Source organism: Diachasmimorpha longicaudata, chromosome 3 (genome assembly GCF_034640455.1).
Source record: "Diachasmimorpha longicaudata isolate KC_UGA_2023 chromosome 3, iyDiaLong2, whole genome shotgun sequence".
Lineage (NCBI taxonomy): Eukaryota > Metazoa > Arthropoda > Insecta > Hymenoptera > Braconidae > Diachasmimorpha > Diachasmimorpha longicaudata.
Genome location: NC_087227.1, coordinates 8,969,736 through 8,994,717, shown reverse-complemented (window position 1 = coordinate 8,994,717; position 24,982 = coordinate 8,969,736). Strand labels below are relative to the sequence as shown.

The 24,982-nt window shown below is 37.6% G+C and overlaps 6 protein-coding genes across 14 annotated transcripts; 2 read left to right on the top strand and 4 right to left on the bottom strand.

The window, feature by feature from the left end:
* Nucleotides 1-71: 71 nt before the first annotated feature.
* LOC135160016 (rab GTPase-activating protein 1-like) lies at nt 72-8,753 on the top strand. 5 transcript variants are annotated; one of them, XM_064116144.1, is made up of 14 exons: nt 72-89; nt 671-872; nt 1,104-1,440; nt 1,823-2,021; nt 2,103-2,286; nt 2,375-3,430; nt 3,513-3,701; nt 3,810-3,935; nt 4,013-4,198; nt 4,288-4,462; nt 6,433-6,623; nt 6,746-6,805; nt 6,899-7,090; nt 7,418-8,753. In XM_064116144.1, the coding sequence occupies exons 3-14, from the start codon at nt 1,113-1,115 to the stop codon at nt 7,631-7,633; spliced, it is 3,102 nt and encodes a 1,033-aa protein (XP_063972214.1). In that variant the 5' UTR covers nt 72-89; nt 671-872; nt 1,104-1,112; the 3' UTR covers nt 7,634-8,753. The 5 variants fall into 5 exon arrangements, with proteins under 5 accessions (XP_063972214.1, XP_063972211.1, XP_063972212.1 ...); XM_064116141.1 differs by having other exon boundaries at nt 85-226; XM_064116142.1 differs by lacking the exon at nt 72-89 and adding an exon at nt 165-319.
* On the bottom strand, nt 8,737-13,660 carry LOC135160017 (uncharacterized). Its single transcript, XM_064116146.1, has 4 exons — nt 13,141-13,660; nt 12,664-12,911; nt 12,391-12,573; nt 8,737-12,287 (listed from the first exon to the last, which is right to left on the bottom strand). Exons 1-4 carry the CDS (start codon nt 13,441-13,443, stop codon nt 10,331-10,333), a joined length of 2,691 nt encoding a protein of 896 aa, XP_063972216.1. The 5' UTR covers nt 13,444-13,660; the 3' UTR covers nt 8,737-10,330.
* Nucleotides 13,661-13,998: 338 nt separating this feature from the next.
* On the top strand, nt 13,999-18,101 carry LOC135160021 (WD and tetratricopeptide repeats protein 1-like). 4 transcript variants are annotated; one of them, XM_064116153.1, is made up of 14 exons: nt 14,004-14,262; nt 14,357-14,394; nt 14,462-14,564; nt 14,685-14,815; nt 15,062-15,173; nt 15,266-15,652; nt 15,755-15,878; nt 16,063-16,248; nt 16,394-16,521; nt 16,619-16,746; nt 16,822-17,045; nt 17,200-17,338; nt 17,398-17,590; nt 17,744-18,101. In XM_064116153.1, the coding sequence occupies exons 3-14, from the start codon at nt 14,484-14,486 to the stop codon at nt 17,930-17,932; spliced, it is 2,022 nt and encodes a 673-aa protein (XP_063972223.1). In that variant the 5' UTR covers nt 14,004-14,262; nt 14,357-14,394; nt 14,462-14,483; the 3' UTR covers nt 17,933-18,101. The 4 variants fall into 4 exon arrangements, with proteins under 4 accessions (XP_063972224.1, XP_063972223.1, XP_063972221.1 ...); XM_064116154.1 differs by lacking the exon at nt 14,357-14,394 and having other exon boundaries at nt 13,999-14,262; nt 16,063-16,239; XM_064116151.1 differs by lacking the exon at nt 14,357-14,394 and having other exon boundaries at nt 14,006-14,262.
* LOC135160031 (Bardet-Biedl syndrome 5 protein homolog) lies at nt 17,864-19,902 on the bottom strand. Of its 2 annotated transcripts, none has more exons than XM_064116174.1 (9): nt 19,703-19,902; nt 19,493-19,641; nt 19,378-19,427; nt 19,154-19,281; nt 18,934-19,069; nt 18,772-18,873; nt 18,504-18,695; nt 18,179-18,417; nt 17,864-18,000 (listed from the first exon to the last, which is right to left on the bottom strand). In XM_064116174.1, exons 1-8 carry the CDS (start codon nt 19,900-19,902, stop codon nt 18,208-18,210), a joined length of 1,167 nt encoding a protein of 388 aa, XP_063972244.1. In that variant the 3' UTR covers nt 17,864-18,000; nt 18,179-18,207. The 2 variants fall into 2 exon arrangements, with proteins under 2 accessions (XP_063972244.1, XP_063972245.1); XM_064116175.1 differs by having other exon boundaries at nt 19,493-19,631; nt 19,703-19,802.
* On the bottom strand, nt 19,889-23,023 carry LOC135160024 (phosphoacetylglucosamine mutase). Its single transcript, XM_064116157.1, has 6 exons — nt 22,536-23,023; nt 21,569-22,214; nt 21,028-21,309; nt 20,796-20,953; nt 20,359-20,667; nt 19,889-20,274 (listed from the first exon to the last, which is right to left on the bottom strand). The coding sequence occupies exons 1-6, from the start codon at nt 22,628-22,630 to the stop codon at nt 20,133-20,135; spliced, it is 1,632 nt and encodes a 543-aa protein (XP_063972227.1). The 5' UTR covers nt 22,631-23,023; the 3' UTR covers nt 19,889-20,132.
* Nucleotides 23,024-23,151: 128 nt separating this feature from the next.
* Nucleotides 23,152-24,891, bottom strand: LOC135160033 (uncharacterized). The gene is made up of 3 exons (XM_064116179.1): nt 23,879-24,891; nt 23,468-23,625; nt 23,152-23,353 (listed from the first exon to the last, which is right to left on the bottom strand). Exons 1-3 carry the CDS (start codon nt 24,510-24,512, stop codon nt 23,201-23,203), a joined length of 945 nt encoding a protein of 314 aa, XP_063972249.1. The 5' UTR covers nt 24,513-24,891; the 3' UTR covers nt 23,152-23,200.
* Between the last annotated feature and the right edge of the window lie 91 nt (nt 24,892-24,982).

The following is a 24,982-nucleotide window of genomic DNA, read 5'->3' as shown; positions in this document are numbered from 1 at the left end:
TCCCGGCGCCTACAGAGGTCACCACGTACATTATTTATATAAAAGTTAAACGAGAAATTAACGAAACATTTTAAGCTGAGTACAAACAGGTACAAACCTAGTACAAACGATAGAGTTAGTTCATTTTTAGAAAAGCAATCACCCGTCGGGCTATCTGCATACGAATGGTTATATCCGAATTGATAACATGATCTCCTATTTTCTGACAAGACAACATTGAAAAATTGTGAGTTGTTTAAATTTTTGTCGTTCAGACAGCCTTTTGCATTCAGCAGAAGAAGGCGGTTTTCCATGTGTTACTGCATCAATATTTATATAAGTACATTTCTTTAATATAGCTCTATATATACATCTGGCTACCAATCGAATGGCTGACGCCGTGTTTCTCATTAGTCTGTCAACCCGTTGTGCCCCTCTCGTTACCCCGTAATTTTCCCCGAAAGGACTAATAAAAAGGCGGTTCGATAAGACGAGGGAATGACAAATATTATGTGATAACAATTGTAATTGCAATGAATAACTCGGGTTGAGTTCCAGTGGTGTGAAATCGCCAAAGCCATTTTCCAACGTTATTTTTTCGTCTCTTTTTTTTCCCTCGGTTCAATCCTTCACTGCACTGAGGAGAGCTAGGATAAATTGTTGAATCGTGTGTGTCATTGAATTTTTTCAGTTCGGTAAGCTGATTTGTGGATTCCAACAACAGTTTGATGAAAAGTAAGTTTCGTCGTGAACGGAATTCCAGTTTGTCGCGAATTTAAACGATGGGCGACTGAGAGACATGAGTGGAAAATTGAGTTGTGATGATGAGGCGGGGCTATAATGTCATCCAGATGATCTAAAAAAGCCGATGTGACACCGTATTGACATCATTGGTAAGATGGACAATGTGTTTCATCCAAGATATCCCTCAGGAATGTCGATGACCAATAGTTGTTGTTGTTGGTGTTGCTGTTGTTATTTTTTTGTGACAGTTTGCTTCAATGGCTAATAATAGTGATTTGCTTCAGTGTCAGTGAATCATTCTGCTGGATCATTTATGCATTACGTCTCACTTTCACTTGGAATTACAGGAAAAATCAATAATTCAGTGTAATTGTCTGCAGGGTCACGTTATGGAGGATAGTTTGAGTGTAAAGTCGATGGAATCAGTGGCGACTAGTGATGAATACGAATTCGTGAATGACAAAGGATCGTCAAAAAATCAACAGGCCCTTCTCGAGCCACCTATGCTGAACATCGCCAATAATGGTAATTTAGAAGATCTACAGAATAATTTGAGGGAGGTACTCACTGAGGATACGAAAATGGAAAGCATTGAAGATGTCAAGATCGGTGATGGTACCATTCAGAGAACGAAGGAAGTGGGCCAGAGTAAATTTTATGATGTGGTAGCTACAGAAAAACAGGATAAAATGAAACCAGATGACTACGAAGATTATGGTGAGTGTGTTGTGAATAGTTTCGGATGTAACAAATGTACAAGAAAAAAATGTATCTGGGTTTTTTGCTTTGGAATGGAAGGGCTGTAGGAAGGACAGGGCAATCACAGACTGGTCAAGAAAAATTCGAGTTTTTTGATAGAGTATGAAATAAAAGAATCGCCTAAACAGGAATATGCATGCACTTCAGGTCACAGTTTACTGTTTTATATCGCGCCTATATTATATATTTCTTTCACAGTATCTTCTTTTTTACTTCGACGCTTTCGAAAGAATTATAGAAAATATACTTCTTGCAGTTATTCAATGAGTGGAAGGCGGAAAAGACTAATTAAGTATTTACATAACACAGTTATTCATTCATATTCATCTGTAATGCACAGAGTTGAACACAATGGCAGATTTCCACCAGGACTGCACGATATTCAATGGAGTGACTTATCTTGGCGCTGCTGCTATAAATGCCCCAAAATCAGAGGCTGAAATCCAGAGGAATATGGCAATCCTATCAGCCGAACAGACTGTCAACCTTGAGATCAAAGTTTCGGTGTCTGTACCAAGCAGTTCTCAGGGTTCGGTGGTGTAAGTTATCTCCCTTTTCCAAATCCATTGTCAATCTACTAGCATCCAACAATTTTTTTATATTATTTGATTTCGTGTCAGGCTGTACGACGCAGGAACGCAGCAACCAATGGTCTACTACGAGGTCCAGAGAATTTTATTTTACGTACGCGGTGACATTACTGGTAGCTGTGCTGCATGCTTTGCCTTCACATGGTCCCACGGTGATACACAAGAGTCAGCCATATTTCAGTGCCACGTATTTCGTTGTGACATACCGGAAGCAGTAAGTACTGTTGGTCTATCAGTATCGTCATAAAATTGGTGACTGATAATAAAATTCACATTTTTCCCAATAATTAAATTATCATCAGGTTGGTCAGGTCTCGGCTTGCTTTGCAAAGGCCTTCCAGCGCATTCCTCGATCGATGACGAGTTCACTGACAAGTACAGACTTCAACAATGGGTTCAACCAAGCTGAGCGAAGCAATTCAAGGGTGTTCATCTTCGAGGTGACAATGGAGGTGAAAGAGGAAGACGGTAGGGGAAGTTACAGTACAGTACCAAAGGACAGAAACTGCTTTAAACTTCGAAGCAATGTCGCCAAGCAGGTCTGCCTCAGTATCCAACAGGTATCCAGCAAAGAGGGTGGAATAACACTCGAAGTTGAAAGATGTTTTGGAGTTTTAGTCAGTCCAGGTCGTAATGTCAAACACTCAGACATGCGTTTGCTGGAGATGCAGTCTAGTGTGGCACCAATGGGCCAGGACAAGCAGTGCTACAACATATCCGGCAGTTGGGATCCTGCTGATCCAGCCCTGGAGACTCTCAATAACGAGACAAAGGAGGGCAAGATCTACATGACAGTTGCTGTTGACTTGGTGATAAGGGGAATAAGAGAACCTGTCAGATTTGTCATTGAAACAGCCGTCAAGGTTTATCCCCAGAATGAAAGGTTCTGGTATCTGGTGAAGAAGAATCTTGTCCAGCAATTTCAGCTCAACTCGAAGGAAATTGTATCAGCTGATGGCAAGGAAATACATTACGAGGTACAGAGCATCGAAACTTCTGGTGAATTAGATCGAAATCGATTGAATCTCGCTCTCAATCTGGCCTCGTTGATCCGGTCACCTTCGTTGACTAGTATTGATACATTGACACCCAATCATCCCGAGGAGGTTGACTCTGATGGGGATGAGCCAATGCTCAGTGGCACTGGCGAGGTCTCCAAGTACTGCTCTGTGGATGAGCTGGCCAGCTGGAAGGAGGTCCTAGACATCTGGCAAATTAACCAACACCGTCCAAAATTGCTTATTAAATTGACACGTCAGGGGATACCTGAGGCGCTCAGGGGTGAGGTCTGGCAAAGGCTGAGTAATTGTGATAATTCGCAAGACATGATGGACAAGTACAGGATTCTCATTACCAAGGTATTTAGCTTTAGTATTGACGGGGGGAATTTTTACACTAGGGTGAACTTAGAAATTTGAACAACATTATATTCTGTTATAGGAGAGTAGTTGCGAAAGTGTTATCCTGAGAGATATAAATCGAACATTTCCTGCACATGATTTCTTCAAAGAAACCGGAGGTTTGGGACAGGATTCACTGTATAGAATCAGTAAAGCTTATGCTGCGTATGACGAAGAAGTCGGTTACTGTCAGGGATTGAGTTTCCTCGTTGCAAGTCTTCTTTTACATGTGAGTATAAATATTTCGATGTGTAACGACTAGTCCTAGTCTTAATCGTTGGTTATGAAAGTCCTTGTTTTATTATTTTTATTGTTTAAACAATTTTTGTCTTCGCAGATGCCAGAAGAACAAGCGTTTTGTGTTCTAGTTAAATTGATGTACAATTATGGGCTGAGGGATTTGTACAAAGATAGATTTGACAATCTTCATATGCGCTTTTACCAACTCAATCGTTTAATCGAGGTAATTGTCGGAAATGTTATTCATTTAGTTTTGAAAATTTTACTTCCATATAATTATAATGGGAAAATTTGTTCTAGGATCAATTGCCAGAGCTCTACAAACACTTTTTCGATCTTGGCGTCGAAACCCATATGTTCGCAGCACAATGGTTCCTCACCTTATTCACAGCCCGATTTCCTCTCTACCTAGTATTTCACATTCTCGATGTCTTCTTACTGCAAGGACTGGATACCATCTTCCAAGTTGCTCTTGCACTACTGACGGTAATGATTGTTATTTACCAACCAGTGGGGGAAAAATCTCTTCTCCATGACATTTTTTAATTTTTAATGAATTATTTTAACTATTTCAGCTATGCAAGAAAGAATTACTTCAACAAGATTTCGAATCAATACTGAAATATTTTCGCGTTCACCTGCCAAAGCGTTGTCGCAGTGAGGATGTGTCACGTCACGTCATGAAACTCGCGTGCTCAGTAACGTTGAAGAAACTTAAAAAATATGAGGCAGAATTCACGACCCTCAAAGGTAATTTCATCTTTTACGTATGAGAAAAAAACAAATAATGGGAAATAGTGAAGAAGATCGTGGGCTAGTCCTTCTGCTTTGTATTGTCCAAAAGTGAAAGATGTTTTTATTTTCAGTTACATGTTGCATGATTCTTGTTGGTTATTTCCTTTACATTTTTTTCTGTCCAATGTGCCGATATTTGTATCCATTGTTTTCCGGTCCATATAAGGAAATCAAACAGGTATTTTTTTTTTATCTTTTACGCGTGCACTATTGAATTCTTCCTTTGAGGAAGGATCCTCCTCAAGGTAGAAGGAAGGTAGGATTAGATACTACCTTTGATATTGACTCAGTTGATGACGATTCTTCTGTACTAATTCGTGACGCTGATTTACCAATCTAGTCTTCTCCGTACACTTTCCATAGAAAACGCATACATAATGTTGTGCAATTGTAAATGTATGTTAGGTATGTATTATACGACGGGTGCTTGTTATCACGATTATTTAGGGACATAGAGAACGAAATTGACGTGGGATTCTGGAGGATCGTGAAAAATTCTCCAATGATTGCATATTCTGCATTGTATTCCCTTGCACAGGGCCAACAGTTCAATTTCTAAGTGGCGGTTAGTTTCTGGATGTTTTCATATTCCATGAGGCCTTTGACGATTTCTTAGTTCAAGTATCCTTTTTTATTTTTACTTTTTTTTTTGGCTATTCGAATCACCTTTGAAGACATAGAAGGATTTCTTCATGTTCAATCTCAGCATGAAACTCGAATTTCCTGCAACCGTCCAGTAATTGATCTGTTCACCCTACGTAGAAAGAAAAAATACGAAATGACTCGAATACTCTATAAAGTAATTATCAAAAAATTGTCTAAACTAATGATAATAATGAGAAGATGAGTAATTAATAAAGTAGAATTATCAAAGAATTAAATGAAGTAATTTCATAGTTTTTATTCACTTCTTTTCTGTACCCACTTTAGTCCTGCTTTCATTCATAAAATTAATGTTAACAAAGCTTTCGTATGGTCGATCGTTGTGTCGGGGTATTGGTTATCGATAAAACAATTCTGTAGCGCACTGGTCAACTCCAGAGAGAGTTAAAAAATCGACAGAAAGTATTTTAACAAAAATTTTATTATCGATCCACTCAAAAAACCCAAGACCCTGTCAAATTAACTTAATCTGGTTGGCCACTTCGCTATGGAATTAGTACAATGGGATTTGATGACTTTATATGAACATAACTAACAACAGTTTTGTCTACACTTTTTCTAATATTAGAATATCCGCGGTTTTTTTCAATAACGCATTGCTCTATGATAAAAATACTTTTGGCAGTTCTCCTAAATCAATGAATCAATTCTAAACCAAATAATATCAGTTATTTATCTCTACAAAAAAAAACTAGAAATCCTGTTAGTTTTATTAGGATAATATCAAATGAATAGGAAATCTCTGGAATTTCCAGAGACACTAATCAAAATTAAAAAAAAAAGTCATTGTGATTGTTAACCACCACGTGCTATCAATTTAACAGCTGTTTAATGTTTTCGCTATCTCACTTCAACATACTATCTGTTTTACTGACGCTGATATCACATACAGAAATATGTACTGTACATATATGTGGATGCACTTGTGTAACACAAGTGATCCAAGTTTAAAATGTGCCAGAGTGAAACGTGTGGCTGTCTGTCGTAATCGTGGAAATAAATGTCCGATCAGAATATTGAACATAATTGATTCATGTCGACGATTCGTTCATTAGTCGAATATTTGCCTGATAAAACACTGACATTGACAGAAGTGATCAGAATAATTGATAATTCGAATCGATGAAATCAAAAAAATGAGCCACGCAGCGAGTATTATATTGCAAAGTAAAGGATCGATTCAGTTATTAATCGATTGGTTGATTCAGTTAAAAGAGAAAGCAATTTTGCCCTTTATTCGTGTGATTTTCTCGATTTTGTAGAAGCACAGGAGAATGCAGACGAGTACAGCAACGAGCTGGAACAGCTGCGAATAGTCGTTGGGAGGAATGAGGAGGAGAAACAAAGACTTGAGACTGAGCTCATGCAGATCAAAGAGATGTTGCAGAGGGAAGTGGCCAGGGCTGATGCCGAAAGTAGGAGGAACGTTGTCATCATTAATGAATACAAACAGGTGACTATTAATCGAAGTTTTCCGGGTAAGACAGCGTAATTTCTAGTCTGAGTCAAGTGTTAAAGGAAATATAAGTGAAGTGGCATGAAAAAATTAATCAATCGATATGGTTTCTCTTTTAGATATGTCAACGGCTAGAGGATGATTACAACTCAGCCAAGACAGCTTTGAGTGACTTGAGGGTATGATAAACTTAACAGCAAAGATAGTTTTATTATTATTGTTGTCGAATGGAAGCATAGAGACAGGAGTGATTTTCTATTTTTCTGTTGCAGTTGAAAATTTCAAAATGTGAAAAATGCAGGGACTGTGAGACTGACTCCTCGACAGTGTGTACTGAAATTTCTCATCCCCTCGAGACTCGTGTCGATCCAATGTTGCATAGAACTCAAGAGCGAGTCCGTGAACTAGAGCTTGAATTGGCGCAGACTAAATTGGCGCATGTCGAAGCTGAATGTCGAAACCAGGTAAATTTTTCATAGCCAATAATTATTCAGAATACCTCGGTCGTAGGGTTGTAAATTGGAATAAGTGATTTTTTTAATTACCTATACCAATTACTAATTGGATGCCCTGATTTTTTTCATCATTTTAAATAACCAATTAGTTATCTGCGTTGAAACATATATAATCGTTTTTTAAACTATAGCCAATCCCTTTACGATTATAATTATTTTATAATTATCATAGGAGTCTCCCCCTCGAAAAAATGTAATTTTAAAAAGTGCACGCATCCTAGTTCCCCAAGTTATTCTTAGACTCCAGAGTAGAAAAGAACCTTTCATTATTTTCAGGATCTGACTCATCAGCTTCATGCAACAGCCTCAGAACTCCAGACAGCCCGAAATACGTGGCCTTGGTTAAGTAAAACTTTATCAAGTATAAAAGAAGCTACCAATAAACGTGATATTATAAATCCCGGTGTCATAAGACGTGAGAGTGCACCGAGCGGTGAACTAAGACATACGATACATTCGCAGAGCCGTGATAGCATTAAAGAGGCCGTTTGAGTAACTAAAATTGACAAATGTTCCAATAATCGATAAAACAAATATATATTACTATTCGTACTGTCATGTAACTCAGGACTAGACAACGGGTACTACAACTCCAAGTTGGTACTCTCATTGCCAAAAAAGATCGCAATAACATTGATAGATGCATTCCATGGAGTTGTTTATCAAACATGGAAAAAAAACTTATTTATTACGATTGAGATAGATTCGATGATTTTATGAGTATCATATTTCTTCCTGCATTAACAGATAGTTAATCCCCACAAATGTATTACTTCTGATGGATATTATTTAGAATCATTAATTACGTTTAACATTTTGCATTGATTGGTACTTTTATTTTGTTGTTGAAAAAATTTGAGAAAAGTGCGACCTCATTGGATGTTTCATTCATTAAATTATTGCGCTCATGAAATATAATGACAGAATGTCACAAAAAATTGTACTGGGTAGAATGTTCTTCGCAATATCGACAGTTATGTCGGTAGTAATAGTTTTCTGCAAATAACTCTATTTCATTATTTAAAGTAGGGTAAACATGCCAATTTCTGGGCCGTCTCAACTTCCATTGAATATTCCATAGATGGTAAAATGAAAATCGCACTGATTACTTCACCTTTCAATAATATCACTCGTGCGTAATCATGTGATCACTTATTTTTTCTATTAATCGATATTTAATAAATAAAGGTATGTGGCCCAGGCATCGAGAAATTGCGGTTTTGGCTGGATTCAATTATTTCTTAACTTAAATATTTTTCTATTACTTTGCCGAGGAGTAATTTTTTCGGCTAATTAACACATTCTCGAAGACATTCGGGCCGTATACCTCCTTTCAGGTGACGCTTCTATTGCTGATTAATTGGCCTGTTCACCCTGGATGAAAAAAAAATTAGTTCAATTCTTCGGTGATGGTTGTGCGCGGCTCGTTTGGGACTGATAATTTTTTTTTCATGATTTGAAGACGAAATGAGGAATTAAGAGTAGCAGACAGCGTTAAAATAAAAATGCTGTTACATGAAAGCGGAGAATCTTTCGACAATAGAATAAATGAACGATTGTAACGTTGAAAAGGTCGTTAGGTGCCATAGTCTGAGTTTTTTTTTTTTTTCAATTTCTTTATTGGTTTTATAGTAGAGCTCTTGACCCTGATTTAAACATCACTTGCATCGGCATTATAATCAGGAACTGTTGGAGCAAAATGAAGCTTCTACAGCGCATTCAGTTAACTGAGCAAAGAAAATGTCTTCAGAATGGCGATAATGAATAGCGAAACAAATTAACAAAATGTCACTTGAAGGATTTTGCTACATCGATGAATCCCTCCCATTTGCTCCAACTCCCCTATTACTGTATTTTTTAAGATCATGATATTTTTATACTGGTCAGCTTATTTATAGACATTCCTATGAAGAAAAAAACCGATTGATATTGTTGAATTGAGTTGTCTTTACCGATCCTGCACAACAACAATCCTTAATCCTTAATGTAAAAATATCAGATGCGTGACGCACGAAATAATACAGAGAGACAAATAAACATAGAAATTAAATGAGTAATTACAAATAACTCAATTAACACGAACTAGTGTTTGCAGATAATCCACCCAACAAGATATTACATAGTTTATATTGATAATAATTGAGAATAGTATGTGTATGTAAATAATAGAAAATGAATGGAAAATACGTCATTAGGAACGAAAACAAAACGTAACTTGTCTGTCAAGTCTTTTTTTCCATTGATATATATCTCTGTATTTGAAAATCTCTTAACATGTTAATGAAATCCCAAATATCAAGTTCATTTGCCAGTTTCAGGAACACGAATAAACACTATTTACTACAGTTTAGACAATTGAAGCAATAATTTTTAAAAATAGCACACAAATACCATAATTAATTTTTATTTTCATAGTATCCAGTTGTGTTTTGAAATACTGTTCAGCTGCAGTATATGAAAACGAATAAAGGAAAAGAAGAAAAAAAACATTGTATCATGTATTTATAATAATGAAACACTTTATTTTCCCAAACCTCATTTTATTTATCTCATCAAGGTAATTAGATATGCCGTTTCAGTCTTATGTAGAATCATTATTATTTCTTCCCAATTAAACTACATCTAGAGCTTGATTTTTACATTACTTTTATCACTTTATTTCAAACAAATGCTACTCAAATTCGGCATTCTTTCAATGAGAAACTAACTGAATAAACGGGAAGGTAACTATACAAACACTGTTAAATCATCGGTAAATAGTTTGTGATTTCGACACTGCAAAAATTATATCTGCCAAATATTCATTTTATTGAGAAGTATTCTTGTGTCTCGAAACCTAATTTCTCAAGTTCATGTGAGCCCCTTGAGCTTTTTAAGTATCATCACAATCATGCGAAGGGCTAGAGTAGATTTGACAACAGCCCATGCAGTACCAAAGGGAATAAACTGAACTGAATTGAATGAACTCAATAGAAAAATTATGATATTGAAAAAACAAGAACTCTCAAGCAAATGTACATTTGGCATGAATATCTTTTCTTCGGTGAGAAATAAAAAGCTTTTTCATACGTCTGGAGTGTTGGAAGAAGTTTGAAGAATGGAGGCTTGTATTTTCTCCCATCATAGCAGTCGCCACAGCCATAGAATAAAATACTGTGAGATGAGCCTTCCTCGAGAAGACTGAACTTATCACGCATCAATGTTCTCGTTTTCATCCACCTCCTCCCTCTCCTCACCGGGTTGATGCTCCTCCATAGGAATCACGTTATTTCCCTCACCATCACGATTATTGTTCACCAGGTCTCCATTCTCAACCCCAACAAGAGCCTCTAACTGTCTGGGGGGCTCAGCAAAACTTGGTGACTGTGATTCTGATATTGTATCCTGTCCAATACTGGATAAATCAAACTCCGGTGTGATATCGTGGACTGAAGATGTGTTTGGATAACCGGAGTCCAAGCAGAACTCTGGAGACCAGCTGTTTGGAGTGCTGCCTCGGGCCTCGGAAAGCGAAACTTTGTCATCAGCTTCGTCCAACTCAAAATTTTTCATCTCTTTTCTGTCAACATGACGATCCTCAACATGCTGAGAAAGTTGATCAGATGTGGACAAAGATAATGGCCTCTTTGTTATTATCGGCGGTGAATGATTGTTTCTACAACGATCAATATCAAAAGTGAAATCACGTGCATGATTCGTTGGTGAAGTGTCACCTCCATTGAGTGAATTTTTTTCCCCGTCTAACGATAGCCGATGGTTCTTGGAATTTTTCATTAATCCACCTTTTTTCAATTTTCTCATCACCTCAGATTTCTCTTTTTCACATGAACTACAACTGTCTGGCGATGCAGAATATTTTTCCAACGATCTTTCACCCGGGGAGAGTTCATTTTGGCCTACATGATTATCTTCAAAACCATGACATTTATTAGATAGCGGCGATGAGTGAGAAAGCTTATTGTCCTGCTGAGATTTTCTCTGGGATTTCACTGGGGTACTAGTCGAGTTTGGTGAATCATTTGTGGAAGATGAATATTGTGGAATCTTTTCGTTACAACTACCGTCACTTATACTTACATCACTGGACCAGTGAAAATCGGGATTTGTTGTGTTTTCAAGACAAGTGTCTTCATTTGTGCACGTTGATGACTGCAAGTACATGCTGCAAATACTTCCAAGTGTCAGTGAATCACATCCTTCCTCGCAGAGAAGTTGCTCAGTACTCGACGATGAGGCTACCTCAAAATCACATGAGTCTTGATTCTCTCCATCCATTTTACCCCCCAAGGAATTAGTTCGTTTTCCAGATACGGGAGCTAAATCGTTGAATTTTTTCTTCGGGCAGCGTTGAGTATTCCTTAAATTTAAAAGATCTGCAGGCATCGCTGATTCACGTCTGACATTCTTGGAAGTACTAGGGATTGAATTATTAAAAAAAACCGCTGGTTGAAACTCACAGCCTGAATTTTTAAAATTTAAAGCACCAGAGTTTTGAGGAATTTCACAATTACCCATATTCCTCACAGATTCTAAATACAAATCTCCATTATTAAAGTTGTCAAGGTTATTGGCCTCTGATGGATCATTCTTCTCCTCAAAGTGCCACATTTCCTGGTTCTCATGACTCAGCTGCTGGTCCTGCTGTTGGTAAAGTCCAGGCTGCTCGTCCCACAGAAATTCGTATGCATTATTATCATAATTATCGCCCTTATAGTCATACCCCGAATACTCTGATAACGGAGGGCACACAACTGACAGCCCGCTCTCCCTATCATCAACAATCTGCATCCCCCCCTCCTCCAGTATATTCCTCAAGGTCTTGACTGATATTGTATTTATCCACTGTGCGAGCAGCTGTAAGGGCATCGAGACATCCTCGTTACTTCCCGAATAACGGCGAATATAATACTTAGCTTCCTCGAGTGTTCTCTCCTCTATGGGGCGATTGTCAACTTGGTAAGGGTATTCTACTGTAGCTACGAGCTTGAAGAGCCCTGGTATGCCAGGTGAAAAGGTCCTGTCCAGCTTACGAGTAAATGTCGCCATCTGGGAGCATTGGCCATAGGGTTCAGTGCCTGGGGGACCTGCACCAATCCCGGTGAACTCGACTTCATAGTTGGGGTACCTTGTAATTATATTTTCGGCCCTGAAGAAAAAAAGAAATTACAAAAAAATCAGTCATTCGTCTAAATCTGGATTCCTATTGGCTTTAAGAATAATTAATTTGTTCAAATCTTGCGATGCCTCACCAGTCGTGAAATTGCTGCCTACTCCATTCAAATTTGTGATCCCAATGCCTGAATCCATTCATTCCTTTGAATAAAACATTGAAGTCTGCGTTGGGAGTAGTGAACACTGCAACTTTGGGTTGAATGAAACCGAAGATATTGAATGGAAGATTTAGACAAGTCTCTGGATACAAATGTTCAATACTAAAATAAAATAATCGCTGGAATATATTATTAAATCTTGGAAAATTTGTTATTTCAGCATTTGCTGTGATGAATGTACGTGATTCTTACAGTTCTATACAAATAACTGCATCAGTATTCTCTAAATATTGATCATTATCTGTGACACTACCCTCCAGCACGTGGACAGTGAGTGGAGTATTTCTGCATGATAGGTAATCAGCTGTGAGGGGTTCTAGTCTAGCTTTATACACCTCCAGGGAATTTCTATCAACATCCACGCATAATATCTCTTCTATCCCTCTCGTATTCTTCAGATGTCGAAAAAATCCGAATTCTGAGCAACCAAAATCCACAACCTGTTGGATAGAATCGGTGTGAAAAATTTACAACATTACACAAGAGCCCCTTATCATCTTATCTTATCCTTTTATGATTTATCCATTATTTATGTAATTCAATCTAATCTATTGTTAATTCCGTCACTTAATTTTATGCAGATGATCTTATTATATTTATTGGTAAAACAATTACAGTATTTGCATTCGGAAGGAAATAATAAATATCAGGGAATAATAGGTGTATTACCTTCCGAATCTGCCCCTCAAACTTCTCGCTGCCGAGAAGGCTAGCAACAGCATGATACCTTTGCAGATAAGCCGGTGGAGAAAATCTTATCCGCTCGACCTCAGTTTTACCATAAAAATCATCGTACAAATCCAATTTTTTTTTCGGCTCTCTCAAATACTGGTCATCATCATCACCTGCTGCATCCTCCAAGACCTTGTCCCTCTTTTGACCCCCATCATTCTCCAAGGAATCATCCTCTCCATAACTCCTGTAGATGAATTTACCAAGCAGATATAACACATGAAAAAAAACAATTATCATTTTTTGTTTTTTAGTTTATTCATTCGATCTTAGTGTATTTTCACAGAACTGCTTCTTCCTCTTTATGTTTTTCCTCCCTTGTGTATACACATTTGCCATAATTCTTGCACACGGCTTGGACTGGCGGCCATGTTGAAACTGCATACCGACAGAGGTGAATTAATAATAATTTCGCTACGTTTCCTTCATTGTCGGCTGATTGATAATGTAGAGAATACCCGAGAGTTATCAATACTCCCTTTAAGCCCCCGTTTAAGGAGCAATTTTGAAGTGTATTGTCTTCATTTTCCTGCTCCAGGAGTTTCTAAAATTTTACGAACGGCGTGCGAATGATTTTAACAATGTGAGGAAAAAGTTTCTTAACAGTGCCTGTATTTTTTTGTCGTCCTGCTATCATCTGAGAATCCTTAACCTCAAATTTAAAGTTCCGAACGGTTAAAGGGGCGGGGACGAAGCACCAGGAAATTTTGGCTGCCATCATCAGAGGGCCAATGTGTCCGTATGTGTACACATAACATTTCCAAACGTATGCAATCACGGGAAATGCTTTTTTTTTTCTTCTTTTTTATTGTGTACAATATTTGGAGCTGAACGGAATCGCCTCTACTAGACTGTTCTGCATAGTAATAACGATTAATTGTTACCGGCGATGGTTCTAGTGTCAGGGCCAGTGTGTTATTGATAATAAATGGTGAACATAAAATATGTCACCAGGAAATAATTTTTGCAAAAGCTGGTACATCGCAGGAAAAATCAAAGAAAGAAGAACAGTTGTCGTTCATTAACGTTTTCTGATTTTTGGGGATAATTAAAGCATCGGTAGGTGCACTTCTTTTTTTTTCAATTGTATGAACTCGATGTGTTCAGCTTACGTATTGAATTGTGTTGTGTGAATGACGTTTCGGTGACTTAGCAGGGGAAAGACGTACTGTCTGAAACGTGGACAAAGTGGTAAAGAAACATAATTTTTTGGAGAGAACTATTGTGACTCAGATCGATGGGGGTTTACATATTTCAGTGACTGTTGAGCCGGGGAATATATGGAAATGGAGTCGTCCTTCCGGAGAGGGGTTACCAGGGAGAAGAGGCTCATTGAGCTGCTGAGATTGAGAGAAACACATGTGAGTCTTCTCAATGATATTCTTCGATAGTTTTTTGCGCCGAATATTTATCCGGAAATATCGACTGGATGCATCGATATTGAGATTAATAAGCCAATCATGTTGCATTTTTTAATATAGGAATTACCGGCAAGAACTGTACGTCGCAAACTGCACGTTACAGACGATTTCATCGTGCGATTGGGTCTCCACAAGGAGCTGGAGGGACATAAGGGGTGTGTTAATTGTCTAGAATGGAATCAAACTGGAGAGTGAGTTAACATTTCATATTTATAGTCAGAACAAACATTTTGAGTTTTTCAATTATAGTCCGGACGACCTAGGGATTAGAAAAACGTTTACCCGAAATAGGGTTATAAATACTACGAAGTAATCAAACTTTGGGTGACACAAAAAAAAAAAAAGAAAATACTAGTCTGGAGGATAGATTGCGACTCACTAGATGAAGAAGTCTTAATACAGATAAATTGTCTGATAAATCTGCGATAATTTTGTAGGATGCTTGCTTCGGCATCAGATGACATGCATCTCATCCTCTGGGATCCTTTTCGTTATCGCAAGAAATTAGCTCTTCACACGGGTCACAATGGAAATATCTTCTCAGTGAAGGTAACGCGACGAATAACGAGGATAAATCAATTTGCCGCAAATATCACTCTTTCTGACAAAACATCTCTTTAATAATTATCCTATGATTAAAGTTCATGCCTGAATCGAATGACTCGATATTAGTGACTGGGGCTGGTGACAATGGAGTCAGAGTTCACGACGTTTCAATATCCAATACGATATTTATTTGTACCTGTCACACTGGTCGTGTCAAACGAATAGCTACCTTGGATAATGTGCCTTCGGTATTTTGGAGTGCTGCGGAGGACGGTCTCATCCTCCAGTATGACATGAGAACCAAACACAACTGTAAATCAAGTGATTGTAGAAATGTACTCATTAATTTAGTCAATCATGCGGGTAGAAAAGCAGAGGCCAAGTGCATGGCTGTTAACAGGAGAAGACCTGAGATCATAGCTGTTGGAGCAAATGATCCTTATGTGAGGATGTATGACAGAAGGATGATCAAATTAGGGCAGGTTTGTTGAATAAACAAATTTTCGTGACAACAAAATTTTTTTCTGTTAATGTAGCTAATGAACATTAACGATAATAATATGCCAGCTTATGACGCTTCTTAGATACCAGTGGAGCTGTCTGGGCAGAATGATCTATCACGATTAAGTCACAACGTTCAGAATAGTGCTGGTAGAGGAGATATGGATGGCAATATACCTCTTGGTTGTGCTCAATACTTTGTCGCCGGTTTGTTGACATACATTATATTTCATACAATTTTTGTTTTCGAGTGGAATCGTTCCTTATTTACCAGAAAGACAATTATACAGAAAAAACAACCATATGCAATGCCATAAAAATTTTTCACTTGTCTTAAAATGTTGATTCTCTATTTTGTTTGTCAAAAATTAATCTATTTGGTCTTTAACAGGTCACTTAAAGTCACCGAAGACGAGATACAGTGAACGAAATTTTGCCACAACTTATTTGACCTTCTCGGATGACGGTAATGAGTTGCTTGTAAATATGGGCGGTGAACAAATTTATCTCTTCGATATCGATAGGCATAGAACCTCAGCAACTTATGAAATACCTCAGGAATCGTCAGGTGACAATGGTTACTATCCCTCAGTTTATTAATACTAATTGAATGATTATAAGGAATAATAATTGCGGAGGAAAAATAAGCTTGTTTTTTGTAACAGTTTTCTCCAAGTTTTTTCTAATTTCTATTTCTTTCAATTTTTATTCTAATCACGCAGAGTGTGAACTGAATGACGAGGAGATTACGAGACTGGCTTATGGACTCGATAGGATAGACGGAGAGGTTCATCCTGCTCTTGTAAATACTTCTGAATTGCCAGAAGCCGTTGAAAAATTAAAACAGGAGGTACTAGAGAAAGAATTATTTTACAACACCTTAACATTCCGATGAAACGGAAATAATTGTGGAATTAATTCCATCAATTTTTTATGGTATATTTCAGGCAAATTGTGCTTTTCAAAATGGACACTATCCGTACGCGGTGCATTTATATAATAAAGCCATTGAAATGTGTCCAACAGCGGCTGTTCTGAATGCGAATAGGGCTGCAACGTATATGAAAAGGAGATGGTAGGAGTAATATATTTTTCTTTTTTTTTTATCAAACGTTTGAGGCAGACGAACTGAGTAAAATCATTTTTACAGGCATGGTGATATTTATGCAGCCCTCAGAGACTGTCAGAGGACCCTGCTGTTGGATCCTAATCACGTTAAGGCCCATTTCAGACTGGCTCGATGCCTTAATGATCTGTATCGTCCGGCAGAAGCCTATAAAGTGATCCAAGATTTTCAGGAAAAATATCCCGAATACGACTCAAATGTCGCTCATAAGGCCCTCAAAAAGGATATCAAAAACGCTATGAGTTCGGGTAAATGTAAAACAATAATTTTTTTATTCTAATCTAGTTATTTTATTACGTTCAGAACAATAAATCGGTTCTTCAGAGTAGTTGACAGGTGTCATATTTGCACATTATTATTTATTAAGATAAATGTTATTAACGGAATTCATTGTAAAATCAGATAATGGAAATGTGGTCTACTTGACCCAAGTGTCATCATATGAGCAGGAATGGCGGCGTCGAACAATCGACTACAAACAACGATTTTGCGGCCACTGCAACACCACAACGGATATAAAGGAGGCGAATTTTTTCGGAAGGTATGGGAATATATGTATGTATTTGTTATCAGACCGCAAATAATTATTAATTATTACAGTAATGGCCAGTTCATAATGGCTGGTTCTGATGATGGTTTCTTCTTTATCTGGGATCGGGTAACGACTAATATTGTTAGGATTCTACGGGGTGATGGGAGAATTGTCAATTGTCTTCAGCCCCATCCATCAACGTGTCTTTTAGCAACCAGCGGAATTGACCCTGTTATAAGATTGTGGAGTCCACTCCCCGAGGTAATTATTTAATGCGATAAATTTAAGAATATTCAGATAGTGGTCTTATGGCTTTAGAGGCCCTGGTTATTTCCTGAAACTGAATTTTAGTTGAACATCAGAGCTTTTATTTGAGCTACATTTGACCATAAATTTTCGTATTTTCCGTGACAGGACGGGCATGTAAATGATCGAATAGTTCAAAAGATGTACGAAGCAGCATCAGCAAATCAAGTGCGAATGAATAGTGATCCATTCGAGCTGATGGTAATGAGTATGGGATATCGTTTTTCCACTCAATCGGGAATGAATTCCAGTGATGAACAAAATGACTCATCGCCTCCGAGTTGTCGACCGAGCTAGGTCACTAGGGAACGGCACTGATACCCAATCATCCTCACGGACCATTGAAGTCAGTATGTAACAACAATCTGTGAACAAATTTGACATTGTTGATGCTCGTCGATATTATCTATGTTAATTAATATTTATATATCGATATACAGCGAACATAAAATTCGTTTCTACCGCATTTTGCTTTAGTAAATAAATTATATTTCTTGAGAATACGTGAGATTAGAGAAGTAACGTAATAATAACAAGAATTACTTTTTTCTTATTTCGATTTTTAATTATCATCACGTGGTTGGAAGAAGTTCCCAAAGCCCTTGAAGGGAGCTTCCTTCTCGTGGTTCTTCAGCAGCAAGTCCCAGATGAGAGCAGACGTTGGGCTTTCTCTGGATCGAATTGTCGTCCGTAAAATATAATCCAAAAACGTTTGATATCTCGTCTTCATTCTCTTGCATCTCTTTTGTATCAACTTCCTTCACCTCTGGATCAGCTATGCCCTTAGAATCATGGAAGTATATATGTATATATACGATTTTTCCCAGATGCATATATTTTTTATTAAGAAAAAAAATATTTAATGCACCTCATGCTCGAAGGTATATTCGATCCCAAATATCGGAGATTTATCGTATGCTGATCGCATTGTCGTAATTTCTTTATGTAAAATGTGAAGTTTCTGGAGCGGATCAATTCGAAATCCTAATACATATCCACCACTAGATTCACTGCTTGCTAGGACTAAGGTCGGACCGAATTTCGAGGATCTTATATTTACCTAATGACAAAGAATCCGCAATGCCGCCGATCAATTAACCGATTAACTCCTAAAAGTTTGTACGACATGAACTTACGCTGGCCATCACTAAATACGGCAGAGACACATTAAATTGATTATTCATATCAGCAAACCAGACTACCCGGACGTTGGTTACCACAAAAGTTCCTACATTTCCCTGAAACAATTAGTTTTCATTGATTATCAGAATCGCACATGATTATTGGCGTTCATTCACCTGCTCTGTGGACAGATTCCAAACGCCTGGACTTGTACTGTGAACAATTTCCAATGGAAATGTTGTCAGTCTTTTATTTTGAATGAATCCACCTCTCAACTTGATTTCTCTGTACATTTTTGTGGAGGTATATGCTCTGAAATGACATTCAGTTGTATTTGTTTAAGATGTTTATGGCGGTATTAGGAAAAAGAAAACAAGTAGACTGCGAATCAATTACCGATAAACTCCAATGACTGATGTGTAGTGTCTGGTACTTTTGATATTAAGATTGGTGAAAATGAATTCATATCTACAATTTTTGAATGTTGTTAAAATATGAAGGGCTTGAACAATTCCTCCATGCACCTGAAATTTTCAATTTGTCAATTCAAGTTTAGACCATTTTAAGGTTTTGCTATATCAAAATTGATTATTAATTAATTAACAAAGCTTTGAACGCACAATATTCACATCCTTTGTTGATACATTGATAATAGTATTGTATCCGATGCCTGAAAACATAAAAAAAATTATTTCCCGTTAATTTCTTTCATTCGTTCGGACGAAAGTAGCTCACTCAAATTAATGCGTGGTAATGACAAGGAGTGCCACATTATTCGCAAATTAGAGACGAGAAGTCGTCCTTGGTCGCCGGCATTGCCCTTAGTATCCTCGATCATATCGAGTCTGTCAATAAGAAGCTCTCCACATCGCATCTGCATGTCACTAGAATCAGTTTTTTTCACGCTGACGACTCTATGATACTAATCATAAATAAGTAACTTACGATAACGATGTGTCAAAGCGAACTTCACTGTCCTGCCACATTATACTGGTGAGTGACAATCGAGGTTGTAGATTGAATCTGACAATGAAATTCTTTTGAGGGACTTGAGGACTTAGAAGCGAGGGGAAATCGATATGGTCGTCATGTCGACGGCCGAATGATAACATAGTCACAACAATTATGATGTTGTTTTCACTCATTTTATTTCATTCCTTATAAAAATATTCTGAATATCAATACATGAAGTTGTTTACAGTACAGATAGTTGATAAAAAGTGCATTTTATATCAGTCAATTAGGCCAGTCAATGAAAAAAAATGAATTGATGCAATTTGCAAGTGATTTTATTATAAAATCCAGGACTTCACTACTGTTCACTTCTCGTACCACCAAATTATCACTTCATCACGTTCATTATCTTGACTAATAACTAAACAGGAACAACGGGCTCTGGTCCAACACCGCCTGCTAGGCTGTACACTGCTAATGCGACTTCAGCAGCGAGTTTCTCCACCTCCGTGGAACTATCGCATTCCGCATACACTCTCACAACATCCTCTGTACCCGATGCACTGCAAAGTTTATCAGTTGATGAGGATTTGTATGTATAATTAAATAATGAAGTTCATCGAACTGAGCCAATTTATTTTGCTTACCGAACGAATGAACGCCCTTTGTGATAACGAGCCACCAATTCATTGATCTTATCCTGTAGTCCTGGCGGTGAGGTACATGTTCTTGCTGCATCAGTAGTTTCAACAACATTTCTATCCTGTACTTTAACTTTGAGTTGTCGATTGGGCAAATCGGTATAGCTCTTCTCCCACGTTGTTATGTCCCAGCCTCTGGCGTAGAGGATTGCCTCGACCACGAGCATATCACTGAGTGCATCACCAACAGTTTGGTTAACTACGTCAATGAGATTTTTAAGTTTCAAAGCCGCTGTTTGACATTTCTCTGGAAGACTGACAAGGAGAATATTTTTATATATTTTTGTTAAATAAATTGATCCAGATAATTCTGAAGATTTTCTACCCACTCTATCTCATCGTAAATTGACTCGAATTGTTAAAAGTATTTTCTGAATATTTACACAGTCGTCTGAGAGGCGGCTGTTATAGCTTCAAGGGTACTTGGCTTGACAACTACAGTGCCATGTCCATTGGCCTCAAAATACACTCCTATATCGAACTCCAAAGCCTTATGATGCAAGTGTTTAACTCCAGTGTCGGTACAAACAACTGGAATTTTCTGTAATGAAGCCAGAGAATGACCATCAACAAATGTTGACTGAGAATTATTCAATCGATGGCAAACAAATATACCAGTAGTTCAGAAATGTAATTGGTTGAAGCTCCATTAGCATACGCTGTTTGCACTAGGCCAAGGCAAATATTCAAGCCACTGTCCTCAACGAGTTCCTTGAGGTAACTGGCGACCAGTGTGGCTATTCTGTCGCCATCCAGCAGGTGAAATTTTTCGCCCTCGTCCATGTAATAGTAAACCACTCTGTCGGCATCTCCATCGATACTCACGGATCTCGTGAAGGGTTTCACTGGACTATTGAGGGGTGCCCGTTGTTGTACTTTAACGTAATCAGCTCCACACTGCAAGCCAATGAACAAATGAAAATAAAAATAATAATCTGACGATGAATGAAGTTTGTTGTATTGATTTTGAGAATTATTATTAGGATCTCAAGGCTGTGGGCTATTGGAAAAAAAACATGAAGTCTATTATTGTATTACCAAAATAGACGATTCAATAGCATAAGCTTTCGCAAGATCCTCGAGGGTTTTCCCCGATATCCCCTGACCTTGATTTCCGATTAGAAAGAATTTTTTATCAACTTTGATTTCTCTTTACTTTGTAATTCAATGTTCCATTTCCATCATTAAAAACCCTAATCGTCAAATTGCCCTCCAAAATTTTCTGAAACTCCTTGACAGCAATTCCCCCAACTCCATTGGCAGCATCCAGATAAATTTCCCCCTGATAAAGCTCTTTGCTCTTCGACTCTTTGACTTTCAAAAATGCCTCCCCAAGCTTAGAAAAGTAGCCATCAACACTGCTCTCCCCATAAGCTCCATTAGTATTGCTGCAGACAATCAAATAATGCAATTGCGGGGTCGTAATGACGCCAAAGTCCTGTATAGAGCCATCAGCTGCATTAACACCATCAATGGCTGATCTCGACAGACCCCAACCACTTTCTCTGGTATCTCTACCTATGATTACACTGGCAGGAGCATCTTCATTGATGTGCTGTTCTTTGACAATTTTCTTCAGGGTAATGATTAGCTCTGAATCCGGAACATTTGCGAGATGAGTGGCTATCTCCTCCCAAGAGGATTCCAACATCTCGCCAGCGGGATCAACGAGCTTAACACCATTATCAGGCTCTTCGTTGTGGCTCGCAGTGATCATCAAACCAATTGCTGCATTTTTCTGTTTGGATCGCAGTACCGTCAGGATACCCATGCGGTATAAAACATGATCGAGGACGTCTGCACTGAAAAACCGATCGTCATAATTTTTTAGGTAATTTAGAGCTCATTTGTGTCGTTCTAATTCCCCAAACGTAGAAAAGCCTCAACGATGAACAATGATGATAATAATAATAATAACATTAATGGAATAAAAAAATGTAATATAGCCCTGTGGTATGGTCTATATGTATATAAATTTGGAGAACACAAATGTAAAAATTGCAGAACCTATCCACCAGATGAATATCATAAAAAATATTGATTGACGTTTCTGACAGGCGGTTTTCTAACCAACAAAAATCTTCTTCAGTCGCTGATTTGTTTTCAACAAATTATTTTCTTACCTTGTTCTGAAACCAGCAGTTCCATACTGTATCGATCCTGTATGATTGTTAGGATGTTGTGACTTTGAAATACTGTCAATGCGATTGTAATCCATCTTCGTGGAAGCAATTAAGGGTAGACAAGCCGCCACGTATTATGGGAAGAGAGAATCTCACGGAAATACAGCAGCGATAAAAGAAATTTCGATCGACGAGTTCGTATTTGTGAGAGGGAATTGAATTCTCTTCTGAAGTTTCAGGCAGAGTGAAAGTACAGACTTTCCAGTTGACTGGATATTATTATTATTATTACAATGTATTTTTTAAAAATAGACGTGAGAGTAATATCGAAAGAAGTTAGAATAAAAGAGGTTAATTAAGGTACAGATTTTCCTTACTTTAGTGATAACGGTTGATTGTTTATTTTTATTGGCCAATGCTGTACTTGTCATAGTGTTTGCCGGATGTCTGAATAACATCTGTCCAATTGTAGGAATAAGCAGAAATATTATATCCATGACAAGTCCATGACATATCCATGACAATAGATTGAAAATTTTAGGTGGAATAATTACGTGATTTGTCAATGGTAATTGACAATGTTTACGATTTTTTTATCATCATTCAACACATGGGAGAAATTAAAATAAAAGTACTCGGTCAAGGTTTATTAACGTCAGTGTACATCATTGTTTAATGGATTTCTTTTCTTTCATTGTGAATTCTTCAAGGTACTGGAGGATCCTTAGTGTCTCTTCGGAGATGGTGGCTGATCGTTTATTTCTATTGACCAAGACTGTATTCGTAGTCGCAGTATTTGCCATAGTTCTGAATAACATCTGGAAATTGGGCGAAGAGGTAGTAATACTCATGATAGACGAATTTCCAAAGAAATAGAAAAGTATATTTTTCATCAGGATAGAACGTTTTTTTGTATTTTACTTGTCATTTACCATCACTAATTGCACGAGATAAACAGCAAATGTCAGGAAAGCTATGGCGAGTAACGCGCCTTCTACTGAAGGAAAGCCGAGCTGATCATCGTCCCACCCGGAGCCTCTTTTTACCCTAGTGGGTGCGGTGGGACTTACCAGAGCAGTGAGTCTTGATTCTGAAGCAAGAAATCTTTCATTTACACTGTACAATAGCAATCTGTAATTTAGCAGGTAAATAAGACTATTAGGCTGGTGTCGGTTTCGCCTAGATGGTACTAGATCGATCATCTTGCCGTTGACGACAGCATGCAAACATTTACAGCAGAGTAAAAAAAAATTTCTACCCTTATCATTTTTCCTTCATCCGACAACTGGGGAAGCTCTATTTAACATTAACAAAAATAAAATTATTATCGAAAATTATCCCACCTATCTCATTCAACAGTGTGTGTTTAAATTTTCTCAAAAAATCGATTTTTCCCGGGATACTCGTCTGTTTATTTTGCAAAAGCATCCGATGAACTTGTTTGAACAAAGCCACAGGTAGATAATCAAGCGAGAACTCTCCTCCGTTATTAATCGTTGATTCGGGTAGTTCGGAAGTTGTCTGATTCGAAGTAGTTGGATTTTCGGTTACCGTTTCTTCATCATCCTCCTGTTCTTCACTCACTACTCCATCGTCGTCATCAGCATCTTTATTACTATCGGCTTCAGGTATTTTATTAAAAATCGACATAGACTCATTCTTCACGTAGGTGATTACTTGAGGAACAAAAATCCTCCTTTCATCCTTCAACGGGGTTGTTGGAAATGTTAAAAAGGGGTTGTCTGTTGTTCCCTTTACCTTCCCCATATGATGAAAATCAGCGGTGTGGAAAATATGCTTGTGGCTGTTCGAGTGACGCTCAGCAATTTTATTTCTCTCATATTTATTGAAGGCCACTCTATAAACCTTTGATTCATCTGAGAATTCTGGTACATCTATCCACTCACTCATTGATGATTTTCCCCCAAAAATGAGGAACCACGTCCATGTTAATACCAGGAGCTTTCTAACAGACATTTTTCAGGAAATGATGACAGAAAATTCACTTGCTTTTTTCACCAATAAATTATCGCCTGTTATTAGTATTATTTTTAATATATATTGTTTATTTCATCAGGATTTTAAATGAAAACGTAACGTAACTAGACTCTTGCGATAAATGAGCTAAATTGGATTTATTACACTTGTGATTCCTGAGCCCTTCTTAAAAAACCAATAAATGTTTAAATAATTGCGAAAAATATTATCCGCATATTTATTCTTGTGTGCGTATCACTCTTCTTTACAATGTACCGACGCGAAAGAAAAGATTTCGACTACTGACCGAATTATTCTGTGACACAGAATGACGCATTTGAAGAACAGCAATTATTTCCAGCAGCTACAAGTGTCATGTCAAAAAAAGGAGGAAAATAATCGGAAGGAAAGTTTTCAACGGTGATGAATCAATGTCGAGGGTTCTAATTGTTGCAAAAATTTGACACTAA

Coding starts and splice junctions, on each gene's coding strand:
- LOC135160031 (XM_064116174.1), bottom strand. CDS start 19,902: ATGAGTGAAAACAACATCATAATTGTTGTGACTATGTTATCATTCGGC. Junction 19,428..19,492: donor ATTACCACGCATTAATTTGA/GTGAGCTACTTT, acceptor TTATGTTTTCAG/GCATCGGATACAATACTATT. Junction 18,874..18,933: donor GGAATCTGTCCACAGAGCAG/GTGAATGAACGC, acceptor TAATTGTTTCAG/GGAAATGTAGGAACTTTTGT.
- LOC135160024 (XM_064116157.1), bottom strand. CDS start 22,630: ATGGATTACAATCGCATTGACAGTATTTCAAAGTCACAACATCCTAAC. Junction 21,310..21,568: donor ATGGAACATTGAATTACAAA/GTAAAGAGAAAT, acceptor ATTGGCTTGCAG/TGTGGAGCTGATTACGTTAA. Junction 20,275..20,358: donor AAAGGGCGTTCATTCGTTCG/GTAAGCAAAATA, acceptor TAAACTTTGCAG/TGCATCGGGTACAGAGGATG.
- LOC135160016 (XM_064116144.1), top strand. CDS start 1,113: ATGGAGGATAGTTTGAGTGTAAAGTCGATGGAATCAGTGGCGACTAGT. Junction 1,441..1,822: donor AGATGACTACGAAGATTATG/GTGAGTGTGTTG, acceptor TGTAATGCACAG/AGTTGAACACAATGGCAGAT. Junction 2,287..2,374: donor GTTGTGACATACCGGAAGCA/GTAAGTACTGTT, acceptor AATTATCATCAG/GTTGGTCAGGTCTCGGCTTG.
- LOC135160017 (XM_064116146.1), bottom strand. CDS start 13,443: ATGATAATTGTTTTTTTTCATGTGTTATATCTGCTTGGTAAATTCATC. Junction 12,912..13,140: donor TTGAGGGGCAGATTCGGAAG/GTAATACACCTA, acceptor TCTATCCAACAG/GTTGTGGATTTTGGTTGCTC. Junction 12,288..12,390: donor AGGCAGCAATTTCACGACTG/GTGAGGCATCGC, acceptor TTTTTTCTTCAG/GGCCGAAAATATAATTACAA.
- LOC135160033 (XM_064116179.1), bottom strand. CDS start 24,512: ATGTCTGTTAGAAAGCTCCTGGTATTAACATGGACGTGGTTCCTCATT. Junction 23,626..23,878: donor CACACTGTTGAATGAGATAG/GTGGGATAATTT, acceptor TTCTTGCTTCAG/AATCAAGACTCACTGCTCTG. Junction 23,354..23,467: donor ATCTCGTGCAATTAGTGATG/GTAAATGACAAG, acceptor CCCAATTTCCAG/ATGTTATTCAGAACTATGGC.
- LOC135160021 (XM_064116153.1), top strand. CDS start 14,484: ATGGAAATGGAGTCGTCCTTCCGGAGAGGGGTTACCAGGGAGAAGAGG. Junction 14,565..14,684: donor TGAGATTGAGAGAAACACAT/GTGAGTCTTCTC, acceptor TTTTTAATATAG/GAATTACCGGCAAGAACTGT. Junction 15,879..16,062: donor TGCTCAATACTTTGTCGCCG/GTTTGTTGACAT, acceptor GGTCTTTAACAG/GTCACTTAAAGTCACCGAAG.